At 35.9% G+C, this 14,807-nt stretch overlaps 2 protein-coding genes across 3 annotated transcripts in view; one reads left to right on the top strand and one right to left on the bottom strand.

Moving 5' to 3' along the window:
* The window catches only part of SLC25A12 (solute carrier family 25 member 12), a 204,614-nt gene that overhangs the window by 149,865 nt on the left and 39,942 nt on the right, over positions 1-14,807 (bottom strand). The gene's annotated exons all lie outside the window — the stretch shown is intronic.
* The window catches only part of HAT1 (histone acetyltransferase 1), a 66,950-nt gene that overhangs the window by 24,994 nt on the left and 27,149 nt on the right, over positions 1-14,807 (top strand). Inside the window, exons 4-9 of one of the 2 annotated variants that reach the window (XM_077883681.1) lie at positions 578-698; positions 10,196-10,327; positions 12,706-12,885; positions 13,156-13,277; positions 13,778-13,882; positions 14,206-14,312. In XM_077883681.1, the coding sequence (XP_077739807.1) occupies positions 578-698; positions 10,196-10,327; positions 12,706-12,885; positions 13,156-13,277; positions 13,778-13,882; positions 14,206-14,312 (767 nt within the window). The remainder of the gene's footprint in view (positions 1-577; positions 699-10,195; positions 10,328-12,705; positions 12,886-13,155; positions 13,278-13,777; positions 13,883-14,205; positions 14,313-14,807) is intronic. The other variant, XM_077883682.1, reaches the window with a different exon arrangement.

The raw sequence follows: 14,807 nt of genomic DNA, 5'->3' as shown, positions 1-14,807 counted from the left end.
CATCTTAGCTGCTTGCCTAGTGAGGTATCAATTTAATACCACTTGTGTCTGATTTGAAATGCCTTCTGGTACTAGTAATAGCAGCAGCACCAGCAGGATCAGTGATATATTACATTTATTATATACTTGTATAATGTGTTGGTCAACGTTATAAGTAGTTTACACTTGCTCATTTAACCTGAACAACATCCCTGAAGTAGATGCAATTATTCTCGTTTATTTTTATTTTATTTTATTTTATTTTATTTTATTTTATTTTATTTTATTTTATTTATTTTTTAAAGATTTTATTTTTATGTAATCTCTCCATCAAGGTGAGGCTCAAACTCACAACCCTGAGATTAAGAGTTGTATGCTCTACCAACTAAGCCAGCCTAGTGTCCCTCTCTTAGTTTTAAATGAGGAAAACTGAGGCACAGTTTCATTATAAATATTTGTTTCTTTTTAAAATAGGTATGGTTTAAAATCTTGAAACTACCAGTAAAGTTAAGCTTGTTTATATGTAGAGCCAATACTTTGTAATGACTTTGCAGAGAGTCTTTCTGGGGTCTCAGATTAATATTTTTTTCCTTTTCAGTGAAACTGCTTTTGGTTACAAGGGTCTGAAGATCCTGTTATACTATATTGCCGGTAGCTTGTCAACAATGTTCCGTGTTGAATATGCATCTAAAGTTGATGAGAATTTTGACTGTGTAGAGGTAAGAACAAAAATATATTTATCTTTAACTCTGTTTTCCATAGGAGTATAAAACTGGTTTTAAAATTTAAAGGCTTGAGAGAGGAGAGTATCTGTTATAAAGCTTTAAAGCTTATAGCTTTAAAACCACATATTTTCCTTTAGTTATGGAGGTGATTGTCTGCCTGTCAGTACAGTTAACCTTTGATCATGATCCTTAGCCTGATTCTTGAGTGGACCTTCTCTGAAAAACCTTTACTTTTATGATCAGAGTGGTATTTTGTTTATCAACTTTTGAAACATGAAAATTACTTAATTTTCCAGAAGTTAAATAAGATAGAGGGCAATAGCTAAATTTCCTACTTTTTCTTCACATAGGATTTGCCTATTTAAATTTCTCTGGCTGCATTTCTGATCCCACATTTTCTTAAGAATATGGACAGTTAGGCTGATGACAAAACTATTTGAAACAAATGAACCAAAATAGGATGAAGGCAAGGAGAGGCATTAAAAGTATGCATCTGGGACAGGCCGAATATGGCCCCTCAAGAAGCCAAGGCAAAGTGATGTGACCACAAGCCAAGGAATGTTGGTAGCCACCAGAATTAGAAGAAGCAAGGAATAGATTCTCCTCTGGAGAGAGTGTGACCCTGTCAACACTGATTTTAGCTCAGTGTTACTGATTTTAGGCTTTGCCTCTAGGCTGTGGAGAATTAGTTTCTGTGGGTTTAAGCTTGCAAGTTTGTGGTAGTTTGTTACAGCAGCCATAGAAACTAATACAGATTTTCATACCAGGGGGTGGGGTACTACTGTCACAAATGAAACTTTAGAAATGTCTTTGGAAATGAGTGATAGGTAGAAACTAGAAGAATTTTGAGGTACATGATAGAAAAAGCATAGACTTCCTTGAATAAACTGTTGGTAGAAATATGGACTTTTTTTTTTTAACATTTTATTTATTTATTCATGAGAGACACAGAGAGAGGCAGAGACATAGCCAGAGGGAGAAGCAGGCTCGAGGGGAGCCTGATGTGTAACCTGATCCCCGAACCCTGGGATCACACCCTGAGCCAAAGGCAGACACTCAACCACTGAGCCACCCAGGTGTCCCGAAATACAGACTTTAAAGGCACTGCTGGTGAGGGCTCAGAATAAAGTTAGGAGCATGGGAGAAAAAGCCTGTATCATCTTAGAGAATAATGTATTATTATAAATAGTATGTTGGTAGAAATAGTTTTGAAGATCACCTCTGTTGAGTCAGAGGGAAATGAATATATTATTAGAAAATGAAGGAAAGGAAATATTTGTTATTTAGTGCCAGAAAGCATAGCTGAATTGTGTCCTACATTTATATAGAAAGAAGAACTTGTAAGCCATAAACTTGGATATTTAGTTGAGGAGATTTCCAAACAATATATTGAAGTTGTGGCTTGGTTTCTTGTGGCTTATAGTAAATGTGAGAGGAAAGGGAGAAATTGTGGGAAGAATTGTAAAGCAAAGAAGACTCAGGACTTGATGATTTGGAAGATTCTCAGTCTATGCAACTTCAGAAGACATGAAATTAGGAGATTCATGGTCAGGAAAGTGTGCTTTGGAGAGAAAGCCAGGAGTATAGCTAGATAATCTTTTGCTCTTGCTGAAGAGATTACATACATGACTCATGGATCTCTTCCATAATCTCAGCAAAAACTAGGAGTAGAGTTTGAATAGAGATCATATCCTTTGTAGGACTATCTTATCTAATGGCATGAACCCTTATAGCAGACACAGGTGACCTAGAAGGGTTTTGAGAATGTTATATCAACAGAAGCGCTGCCAGTTTGGACTGACAGATTGAGGAAAGGCTAATGAACTTCCAAAATTCTAGGGTCCCCTGGGAGGCTCAGCAGTTGAACGTCTGCCTTCGGCCCAGGGTGTGATCCTGAAGTCTCGGGATTGAGTCCCACTTCTGGCTCCCTGCATGGAGCCTGCTTCTCTCTCTCTCTCTGCCTATGTCTCTGGTGCTCTCTCTTTGTGTCTCTCATGAATGAATGAATGAATGAATGAGTAAATAAATAAATCTTTTTTAATAAATTCTATAAGTAGGAAACAGGCTGATAGCACTACTCAGCTGCAAACATGTGCTTCCCTTCAAGAAAAAGGAATAATGGCCCAGAAGATAGAGCTGCAGGTCACAGTATTGCCAGGCCTTGAAACCTAATGAAATTTATGACGTTCTGGATTTTAAAAATGCTCAGTACCAGTGGCTCTTTTCTTTCTAGCATTTTCTCCCCTTTGGAATGGGAAACTCCGTAACTTACCCTATGCCTGTCCCACTACTGTATTTTAGAAGTGGTAACTTGTTTTCTAGTTTCACAGGTGGAAATGAATTTTGCCCCAGGATTTATCATAACCAGAGTCTGTTAACTTAGAAATAACTTAGAAAATGACATTTTGGACTTGAGTTGATAATGGAGTGGTTGAAACTTTTGGGGTTGTTGGGATGGGATGAATGTATTTTGCATATTTGAGAGGGACATGAATCCCTGAGGTACCTTAAGAAAATTATATGTTTTAGAGTTGTTTTATTTCTGGGCATTCCAGTTGAAAAGCATTGAAAAAAATTTTAAAGGTTTTATTTAACTTCTGGTTAGTTAATGTACAGTGTAATATTAGTTTCAGGTGTATACCACCAGTACTCATCAAAGCAAGTGTACTCCTTGGTCCCCATCACCTATTTTAACTCCTCCCCCTACCTACCTCCCTTCAAGGCATTGAAACTTTTCATCAAGAATTACATCAATTTAGGGCAGCCCGGGTGGCTTAGTGGTTTGGCACCACCTTCAGCCCAGGGTGTGATCCTGGAGACCTGGGATCGAGTCCCGCGTCGGGCTCCCTGCATGGAGCCTGCTTCTCCCTCTCCCTGTGTCTCTGCCTCAGACATGTACCTGTGGAGTTGCTCTGTCTCTGTGTCTCTCATGAATAAATAAAATATTTTTAAAAAAAAGAATTACATCAGTTTAAAAAAAAGAAGAATTACATCAGTTTTGTTTTTTTTTAATGAAATGTCATTTTTGTCACTGAATCACATTTATAAAATTAGAAATTGCATTCTTAGAGTAAAATATCTTGTTATTTGGACTTGAAAATCTAGGAAGTTTTATCAGATCTGTTATATTGATAATACTGTGCTATATAACTGGGCAAAGATCTTCTGTATTACTGCATATTGGATATCATAACTTCCTCGTGTACGAGTAGCAGTTCCTAACACATTAACAATTAAACCAACTTTTTTAAGACTTTAAACTGACTTTAAACTTCTGACAAATCTTTTGCCTACCTCATGGCCCATCTTTTTTTTACTAAAACCTCATGACTTGAGACTGGTTGATTTGAGTTATTTTATTGTTTAATTAAAAAAAAATTTGTCTCATGTAAAGGACTTGCCCAAATTCACACAATGTTAGACAAACTAGCATGTAAGAGAGACTTACTAAAGTGGAATTTTTCCCTAAGTATATGTTTCTTATTAGATTTTTAACTTCTTAAGCCCACCTAGATACTCTTACTAAAAATGCAGGTAGTAGTTTTCCTTATGTTGTACAGAATTCACTGTTTGAAGGTTTTGGTGTCTTTTTTTTTTTAATAGAAGTTCCAGCTGGTAGTGCTGAATTGATTTCTTCCAAAGGCACTATTGACTTAGTTATTGGTAAATCTTTCAAATACTATTTGCAGTGAAAATAGCTATGTATTTGCATTGACTTCTAATTGTTCCATTCTTGAAAACCAGATTTTTCCATTTAGAAGTACTGTGTTAGGAGTAAGGAATCAATCTTTTATAATGTCTTCTTGTAGGATTATTTGTTCCATGGTCGAAGATCATTTATTTAAATTACATGTTCAGGCAAAGACTTTTTTTTCTCCTTATAAAAAAAGAAAGGGTAGTGGATGTTGGGGGAATGAGTTTACCTTTTTTTTTTTTTTTTTTAAGATTTTATTTATTCATGAGAGAGACAGAGACAGAGGGTACAGAGACACAGGCAGAGGGAGAAACAGGCTCCATGCAGGGAGCCTGATGTGGGACTCCATGCCAGGTCTCCAGGATCATGCCCTTGCGTCAAAGGCAGGCGCTAAACCGCTGAGCCACCCAGGGATCCCAGGTTTGCCTTTTCTATGTCAACTTGCATTGAGAATGTTCAGGGATGCCTGGGTGGCTGAGCAGTTGAGCATCTGCCTTCAGCTCAGGTCGTGATTCCAGGATTCAGGACCGAGTCCCATATTGGGCTCCTCGTGGGGAGCCTGCTTCTCCCTCCGCCTGTGTCTCTTGTCTCTCTTTCTGTGTCTCTCATGAATAATTTTTTTAAAAATAAAATTTAAATTTAAAAAAATGTTCATTCCACAGTCTGTGGTCTTGATGCCAGGGAAAGAGTGCAACAAAACAAAATCATTTGTCTCATGGAGCTTATATTCTAGCTAGGACAAACAGTCAATAAACAAATAGTAAATAGTGTTATGAAGAAACATTTTGTTGGTTCCTGAATGAAGAGGAGTCAATGTAATAATGTAATAACCTGAGGGAAGAGCCTAGTAACAAAAACCCTGAAATAAGAATACTCAGAAATACCACTGTTGTTAAATGATTGTGATAATGGAGAGAAGGATATGAGATGGTTGACGGGGTTGGCAAAACTATATTTTGTCAGATAAGAATAGCTGATAGCTTTTAGAGATTTTAAGTTGGTAAGGTTCATATGATATGACTCATGTTTTTTTTAATTTTTAATTTTTTAATTATTTATTTATTTTTTTATTTTTTAAAGATTTGATTTATTTATTCATAGAGACACACAGAGAGAGAGAGGCAGAGATACAGGCAGAGGGAGAAGCAGGCTCCATGCAGAGAGCCTGACGTGAGACTCCATCCAGGGTCTCCAGGATCACGCCCTGGGCTGCAGGCGGCGCTAAACCTCTGCGCCACCGGGGCTGCCCTTTTTAAAAATTTTTAAAATTATTTTTTAAAGATTTTATTTATTCATGAGAGACACACACAGAGAAAGAGGCAGAGACAGAGAGGCAGAGGGAGAAGCAGGCTCCATGCAGAGAGCCCGACTTGGGACTCCATCCTGGGTCTCCAGGATCAGGCCCTGGGCTGAAGGCAGCGCTAAACCTCTGAGCCACCCAGGCTGCCAGACTTATGTTTTTAAAAGATTCTTTTGGTTGCTCTGGAGAGAACACACTGCAGGGAGACCAGAACATTGCAATGTTGTAGGTAGTTTGAAGGTGGAACCAGTAGGATTTACTTTTTATTTAAACACAGTGATACAGAAAAAAGAAACAAGGAGGATCCTATTGCTTAAGCTTAATAGTACTATTAACTGAGATAGGGAAGATTAGAGAAGAAGGTCTAAATTGGGAAAAAAATCAAGATTTTTGATTTATATGTGTTATGTTTGGGACTATTACATATCATATTGGAGTTTTCACAGACTATACTATGTAGTATTATTTTTGTGTATTAAAAAATACACTCTTTTAGGTGGTCAGAAACCACAGCACATCAGCTTAGAAGTTAATTTGCTTATTAGAATTTTGCCATTACATTAATCTTTCATCATCTGTTTTTCTTTTCCAAGCTGAGCTCTCCAGTTGCATGTAAAAGTTTTTAGACACAATTAAGATGTTGTAAAACATCTCCACTAGCTATCGTCTTTAAAGACAACATAATTACTCTGAATTTTACTACAATAAACTTGAGTTTTCAGACACTGATGGTTTGTTCATTGTATGGTTGTTTCTGACTTTTTTTTTTTCTGACTTTGTTTTTATCAATGCCTCCTGACCTCTCTTTAATTGAAGTATAATTGACATGTGTTAGTTTCAGGTATACATTATAGTGATTCCATTTTTTGTTTTTTTTAGTGTTTTTATACATTATGAAATAATCATGGCAAGTCCTGTTACCATATGTCACCATACAAAGTTATTACAGTATTATTACCTACATTCCCTGTGCTGTGTGTGATATTCCCATGACTGTTTTATAACTGGAATTTTGTACTTCTTAATTCCTTTCACCTATTTTGCCCACCCCCTCAACTCCCACCCCCCATTGCCCTGTACAGTAACCAACAGTTACCTGTATCTGTGGATGTTTCTGTTTGGTTTTTTAGATTTCACATAGCATAATACCCTGTAGGTTCATCTGTGTTGTGGTAAATGGCAAGATTTCATTTTCTTTATGACTAATATTCCATTGTGTGTATGTATATATGGTATTTACATATATCACTCTTTATCCATTCATCTATGATGGACACTTTGGTTGCTTCCAGATCTTACCTATTCTAAATAATGCTGCAGTGAACACAGGCATGCTTATATCTCTTCAAATTGGTATTTTCATTTTCTTTCGATAAATATCCAGAAGTGGAATTGCTGGATTGTATGGTAGTTCTGTCTTTAAGTTTTTGAAGAACCTTCATACTATTTTCCATAGTGGCTGCACCAATTACATTGCCAGTGTATGAGGGTTCTCCACTTTTCTCCACTATTAGTATGATGTGATACCCCATTTATTTATTTTAGCTTTTGTTGCCCTTGCCTGAGGAGCAACTAGTCTGAGGAGACTAGTCTGAAAAAATATTGCTAAGACCAGTGTTAAAGAGCTTATTGCCAGTGTTTTCTTCTAGGAGTTTTATGGTTTCAAGTGTTACATTCAAGTCTTTAATCCATTTTGGATTATTTTTGTATACTGTGTATGAGAGTGGTCCGGTTTCATTTTGCATGTGGCTGTCCAGTTTTCCCAATGCTATTTATTGGAGAGACTGTCTTCCCTATTGTTGACTTCTTGTCTCCTTTGTTGTTGATTAATTGCCTATATATATAGGTTTATTGCTAGACTTTCTATTCTGTTGCATTGATCTCTGTATCTGTTTTTGTGCCATTACCATACTGTTTTGATTACTATAGCTTTGTAGTCTAGTGTGAAATCAGGGAGTGTGATACCTCCAGCTTTTTTGTTCTTTCCCAGGAAGCTTTGGCTATTCAGGATTCTTTGTGGTTCCATACAAATTTTAGGATCCTTAATTCTAGTTCTGTGAGAAATGCTGTTGGTATTTTGATGAAAGGTGCATTAAATCTGTAGATTGCTTTGAGTATTATGAACATTTTGATAATATTAATTCTTCTAACCCATGAGCACAGTATATCTTTCCATTTATTTGTGTTGTCTTCATTTTCTTTCACCTTACACTTTTCAGAGCCTCCTGCTTTCTCTTAAGGTAATTTCATTGCCTTTTATTGTAAGAGTGTATAACTAAGATTGTTCTGTCTTGCTAATTGCTAACATTTCTTGGAAAAGCTTTGGTAGAGGAAGTTGAAATACATGGGTACAGTTTGTATTATCTGTGAACTTCAATCATCTCTTTTATCCTTGTCTCCCACTAATATGGATTGAATTTGAGAGTAGATGAGAGCTATTTTTAAAATTTTCTGGATTCTTTAGCATTCTTATAGAAAAACCTTGGGTATTTAAAAATATTTAATCTTGAGGAAATGAAAAATAATCTTTGATAGACTAATATTTCACTATACATTTTTTTATAATTGTGACTGGTTTTTGTGAGTAATGCTTTTTATAAAATATATGAAAAGCTTTAAAATTATATATGTTGAGATTTCTGTCTTAGAATTTAATATATAAGTTTAGGTAGCAAAATACTAATGCGGTATAAATCATAGGATACTACCTTTGTTTTACCAGTAGTGAAAAAGTTCACACTGTTAATTCTCTAACAGTACTCAAATTTCCACAGCTTAAATATTGTCAGATAATGTAAGATTGAGCAAATTAAATAGGTATGGAAATTTCTTGGCTTGTTTTTGTAGCATATTTTAGGTAATCTTAGAATTCTAGTCAATGTTGGGATGCCTGGGTGGCTCAGTGGTTGAGCACCTGCCCTTGGCTCAGGGCTTGATCCCGCAGTCTGAAGATTGAGTCCCACATCAGGCTCCCTGCCCGGAGCCTGCTTCTCCCTCTGCCTATGTCTCTGCCTTTCTCTCTTGTATATTTCATGAATAAATAAATAAAATCTTTAAAAAAAAAGTCAATGTTAATTAAGTCTGCCACTTTAGCCACGTAAAGGACCACCTACTTAATGTGCCTTTTTAAATCATTATTTCAAAAATAACTCACTATAGACAAATTTACACAAATGGTGCTATTTAGGAAAAGATACGAAAGATGTAATTTGGTTTTCAAATGTGTATAAATATAAATAAAGTGTAAACATATTTATATCATAGCAGTCTACCAGGTATTCTTAGGCACATTGCTTTCTGTAGTAAGGAAGAGAAGCAAAAATTGCTTTATGGGAATATCACATGTGTAACAAAGTATATAGAACATTAGAAGTTGAAATGACCATAGCAAGAGAGTATACAATCTAAAACATTTCTTCATGACTCCTCTAAGAACTAAATAGAACAGTTACGTTTTATACTTATTTTTAAAAAAGCTATTGCTAAATGTTTGGAAAACATTTTTATTAAGTAGATCAGGTAGCTTTCTGGATTTTTGATCTGTTCAGCTTAATTTCTTATCTTTTTTTAACGCAGTGTTTTGTTTTGTTTTTTAATTAGGCTCCATGCCCAGCGTGGAGCCCAGTGCAGGTCTTGAACTCATGACACTGAGATCAAGACCTGAGCTGAGATCAAGAATCAAATGCTTAACCAACTGAACCACCCAGGCACCACTTTTTTTTTTAAGATTTATTTATTTATTTATTTATTTAATTTATTTATTTATGAGAGAGAGAGAGAGGCAGAGACATAGGCAGAGGGAGAAGCAGGCTTCCCACGGGGAGCCCAGTGTGGGACTTGATCCCAGGACCCCAGGGATCATGACCTGAGCCAAAGAAAGACAGATGCTCAACCACTGAGCCACCCAGGTGTCCCTATTTTTCCATAATTTTAATTGAAGTTTAAAATAATATCCTGAAGGTAGGGAATTTTTCAGTGATCTTCAGAAATAGAATCTGAACTTAGCCACAAGCATTGGAACTAAAAGATTTCAGTTAATGTTTGGCTCAACATTGAATTTAATAAAGATGAGATGGGGGTGCCTGGCTGGCTCAGTCACTGGAGCATGTGACTTTTTTTTTTAGAGAGGTAGAGTATGTGCACACACTTGCAGGAGAGTCAGGGAAAGGGGCAGAGGAAGAGAGAAACTCAAGCAGACTCCATGCTGAGTAAGCCTGGAGCCTGTCCTGGGGCTTGATCCCATGACCCTGAGATGACAACTTGAGCTGAAACCAAGAATCAGAGGCTCAACCAACTTTGCCATCTAGGCACCCAGAGCATGCAACTCTTGATCTAGGGGTTGTGAATTCAAGCCCCATCTTGGGCTTAGAGCCTACTAAAATAAGTAAATGAATAAAAAATTTAAAAATAAAAACTTTCTTTTTAAAATAATGTTTTTCTGTAGTGATGATTTATTATCTGGCCAGTAACCTTTTTTTGTTTGTTTGTTTGTTTAAGATTTTATTTATTCATGAGACAGAGACAGAGAGAGAGAGGCAGAGACCCAGGCAGAGGGAGAAGCAGGCTCCGTGCAGGGAGCCCGACGCGGGACTCAATCCCAGGTCTCCAGGATCAGGCCCTGGGCCGAAGGCGGCGTTAAACCGCTGGGCCACCCGGGCTGCCCTCTGGCCAGTAATCTTATATGAAAAATGAATATTTAACTGAACTAAATTAGAAGAGTAAAGATCTCTAAAACAAGTGGTTTAGGATTTTTTTTTAAACAATCTATTTAATAGAGAAATGCTTACATTTTTCCTTTAGTGAAGCAAGATTCTGAATTCTAGGTTTGAAGAGCCATTTGGTTTTGTGTTCTATATTTTATGTAATATATCTGATACACATTTTCTCTAACCTATTATATATAACAGATTCCTTGTTTTTAAACTTAGCCTTTTATTCTCCTGTAAAAGTTCTTAATGTGTAAGCTTGCCCAGAGCAAAATATTTATTTGAAGATATTTATTACGATAAATAGGTATCCTTTGAAGGCTGAAAGTTAACTCTCTTTCAACTTTGTTGATCTCAGACCTTTGGGTTGTTCTGTCTTCCACTAGAATTGCTACTTGAAACTAGATTTTCTAAGAAATCTTTGAAGTACATTTGATGCAAGATATGTGAAGTTATTTAATCATAGTTTGCAACGCCTTGTTGAGAAGACAGGATATAGGAAAGTTTTTAAAAGTTAAAATCAAATACACTATAAGTGCTTTGAAGTGTTTTCTTTTAAACTGATAGATTATAAACCCCATTTATTTAGAAGGAGCATTTCTTGACTTTTTTTAACTTGAACTAAAATTATACTACTTTATCCATCACTACTTTGGATTTTAATTGCCACACATTATAGACCCATTAAAGTCATTCCTTATTACAGTTTCCTCTTGTAATTACTGAAATTGTATATATTCTATAAAATATGTTTAAGATAGTCTCTTCACATTAGATAGCAGTTTAAACAAAAAATATCAAATGCAGTTTATTTGGTCTTGATGGTGAATAAATGCATATTAGAAATAAGTTGTTGGGTAAAATAATGAAGAGCTATATTTTAAATAATAGCTCTTCTTTTTTTATAGCTATAAACAAGTTATGTATAAATGTTGGTGGTACCAGAGCATTGAAAATAAAACTTGTTTGTGATAAACTCCATCCTTGGTTCTCCTCTATCCTAAAATGTAACTGAATGATAATAAAGTGCTATTCATCTGCAGGTGCATTGCTTCTACTTAGTTAAAAGATGGTTGAAAGGACAGGAATTAGTAGCATGTTGTATTAGCCTTTTGTAGTGTATTTTGTCCTAAGCATCTTAATTTCCCTGTTTTGAATGCTAAGTAGCAAGGGTCTTGGTTTAGAACTAATACCCATCATGCATGTAAACGGTATGAAAGAGCTGCTTAGTAAGTTAACACAAAGTGTTCTTGTGTCAGTCCTTGTGGAAATAGATACAATACAAACATTACAGCTGAACTCACGGCAAACTCCATTAAGTAAAAACCTGGCCTCATTGTTCAGGAAAAAGTTTGAATAGAATGCAAGCTCATTTTGTTGAATGTAATGTCAGGCTTTTAGGGACTGTATTGAGGGATAAGGTTTTGTTAAGTTGAGACCAATTCATTAAGTTTTATTGCCTGGTGAGAAGCAGTAATACTTTATTGTAAGACTTCATCAAATATTCATGGTTAAAGAGAAGTAGTAAATGTATTCAATCAAGTGGTCTTTTGGGGTTTTGAAAGGGATTATGAAGTCTGCTCAGCTGATAGTTTTAACATTCATTGAGGTTGTTTAACAAGGGTAATTTTAGTCTCTGAGTTTAATTTTGTTGTCCAGGCTTGTCTCTTTTTACTGTCACAAATCCAAGTCTATAAAAATTGTGTCACATTATAGGGATGAGTGGATAATATATCCATTCATATAAATTATGTATGTCCTAAGTGGGTATATCTTTTAAATTGTCCTTTTAATACTGAGTTTAGTATATGAAGGAGTTATGACCTGTCCACTTGTTCATTGTGAGTTTGCTCTTCGTTTAGTCAGACTGCAGCCTCACCTTACTACTGCTGTGATCTTTTCGTGTCTTGGATAATATGGTTTCCTTGACACACATAAAATAATAAGCAGCCTTTTGTTTGGGCCAGTTCAAATTGTCCCCAAGGGATATAGTCAGCATTTTCTATCCGATGTTAGAAATTTCAGTAGCATTGCCCTCATTCTTGTACTTGATTGCCAGCTACCTGCATCTTCTGTTTTATTTGTGTGTCATATTCATGCTCATCTCCAAGCTGGGTGGTAGTCTCTTGTGTATACGGACCTCATCCTTTCCCAGTCCACCACATGTTTACTACTTTAACTGTAAACTGCAGTTTTGTTTTTTTGGTGAGTTTTGTCCATTTCAAAGAAACTAAGCATATTCAACCAAAAGTCAAATTTGTTATTAATTTTTTCTTATGTCTTTTAACCTCTATCCCTTAGGCAGATGATGTTGAGGGCAAAATTAGACAAATCATCCCACCTGGATTTTGTACAAACACAAATGATTTTCTCTCTTTGCTGGAAAAAGAAGTTGATTTCAAGCCATTTGGAACCTTACTCCATACATACTCTGTTCTCAGTCCAACAGGAGGGGAAAACTTTACCTTTCAAATATACAAGGTAAAGATAAATCTAAATATTTCTTGGGTTAAAGTGCTCCATTTGCCTGAAATCTGTATGCTGTTTTGTTATTTTCAGTGACTCATTTCTAGCTTCAGGAAACAAGTTTCTGTCAGCATTAAAAACAAAGATCTATTTTGTATGTGTGTCTGTGTACACATCTTAATCTGAAACTTCTAAACATTTTCCCACAGGACAGTTTTGTGTTCTACAGACTTTCACTTACCTCTGTGATGAGTTTCACCTGACTTTTCTTGGCTTTTTCCCTAGGCTGACATGACATGTAGAGGCTTTCGAGAATATCATGAAAGGCTTCAGACCTTTTTGATGTGGTTTATTGAAACTGCTAGCTTTATTGACGTGGATGATGAAAGATGGCACTACTTTCTAGTGTAAGTACAGTTCTAAAGCAACAGTAGACCTTATTACCTCCACAAAGCCAGCATTTTAATTGTGGCGGCCCAATTATTGGGACAGTATAATGATATTTTTCCCAGGAAAGAAAAACTATTGTTTATGAGGCTTGAGTTTTCCTTCATTATGCTTTCGGAGACCTTGAGAATAGAGCTGAATTAAATGCTGTTGTCCGTTAGGGCCCTGAATGTAGGCTTAAACAGTAAAATGAGCTTTGCCTGTGTTTTCTTTTACTTGCCACCTATTCATCTTTATAATAGGCAAGTGCACTGAAGTGATGTAAAGAGGTCTGATTTATCCAAGTTGCTGCACACCAATTAAGTGAATTGTACATTCAGAACATAGCAGGTGTACCCATTGGGCCCTCACAGAGTAGCTTGCTGACACTGAAAATTCAGTCAGAGAATGGAAAAGAAAATGGACACTGCATGGGAGCGCGACTGTAATTGACCTGCTTGGCTTTCTGTTTTATCTGCAGATTTGAGAAGTATAATAAGGATGGAGCTACGCTCTTTGCGACCGTAGGCTACATGACAGTCTATAATTACTATGTGTACCCAGACAAAACCCGGCCACGTGTAAGGTAATTGGTGGTATAACACGTGCCTTGTCTTTTATTTCAGAAGAAGGAACTGCTGAAGTTTCCAATACTTGTTATAATAGTGTTGATTTGTTTAAAAAAAATCACCATTATTCATTGGCTATGTAGTGATTTATTTCATTGTTCCCTTTGAAACTGTGGAAGATTAAACCAATTTTGAGTATCTCGATAATTTTTGGATGTCTTGAAGGTCGACTGAAAAAAAAAAACCTACCTTTAAAATCTTCTTAATACTATAGTGATTTGCAATTTTTAAACGGATCATGTTGTGATATTTTAATTTTAAAATCATTTCTTTACTGTAGTCAGATGCTGATACTGACTCCATTTCAAGGTCAAGGTCATGGTGCTCAACTTCTTGAAACAGTTCATAGGTACTACATTGCATCTCCTTCTGTTCTTGATATTACAGGTATGTACTGGAAGGGCCTTTCTAAAGAATCTCTTCTTATATTGTTTTTGACAGAAGTAACTATTCTGTTTTAAATAAAATAGCACCATTCTCTTGAGGTCTTTTTGGACCTATGTAAAGATGGCTTATGGTTAATATTTTAAGTTATAAGCCTTTGGTAGGATCAGATTGTATATCCAAGTAAGAAGTGCTTTATGGATTGAACAAATTGAAGATAATGAATTGAATATATATTGAGAAATCGTGGTCAGGCATATGTACTTTATAAGTGTGGTGTGACTTCGTTGGCCAACCATTGCATTGCTCAGAGACCCTGCTCTAATTTTCATGTAGAGGAGTAATATTCTAAACTTTACTGAGAGAGAAAAACCAAGGCAAATAAATAATGCCTGAATAGAATACACATTTCTTAAGGCATGTGTTTTTTATTCCTAAAATGCATGCCTTCACAACAGTAGTTTATAAGATGCAGGCCTCTTTGTTTTAGAAACATCT

The sequence above is a fragment of the Canis aureus genome, chromosome 34, assembly GCF_053574225.1.
Source record: "Canis aureus isolate CA01 chromosome 34, VMU_Caureus_v.1.0, whole genome shotgun sequence".
NCBI classification, from domain to species: domain Eukaryota; kingdom Metazoa; phylum Chordata; class Mammalia; order Carnivora; family Canidae; genus Canis; species Canis aureus.
The sequence above is the reverse complement of the archived record's forward strand: the minus strand, read 5'-3'. Positions and strand labels throughout refer to the sequence as shown.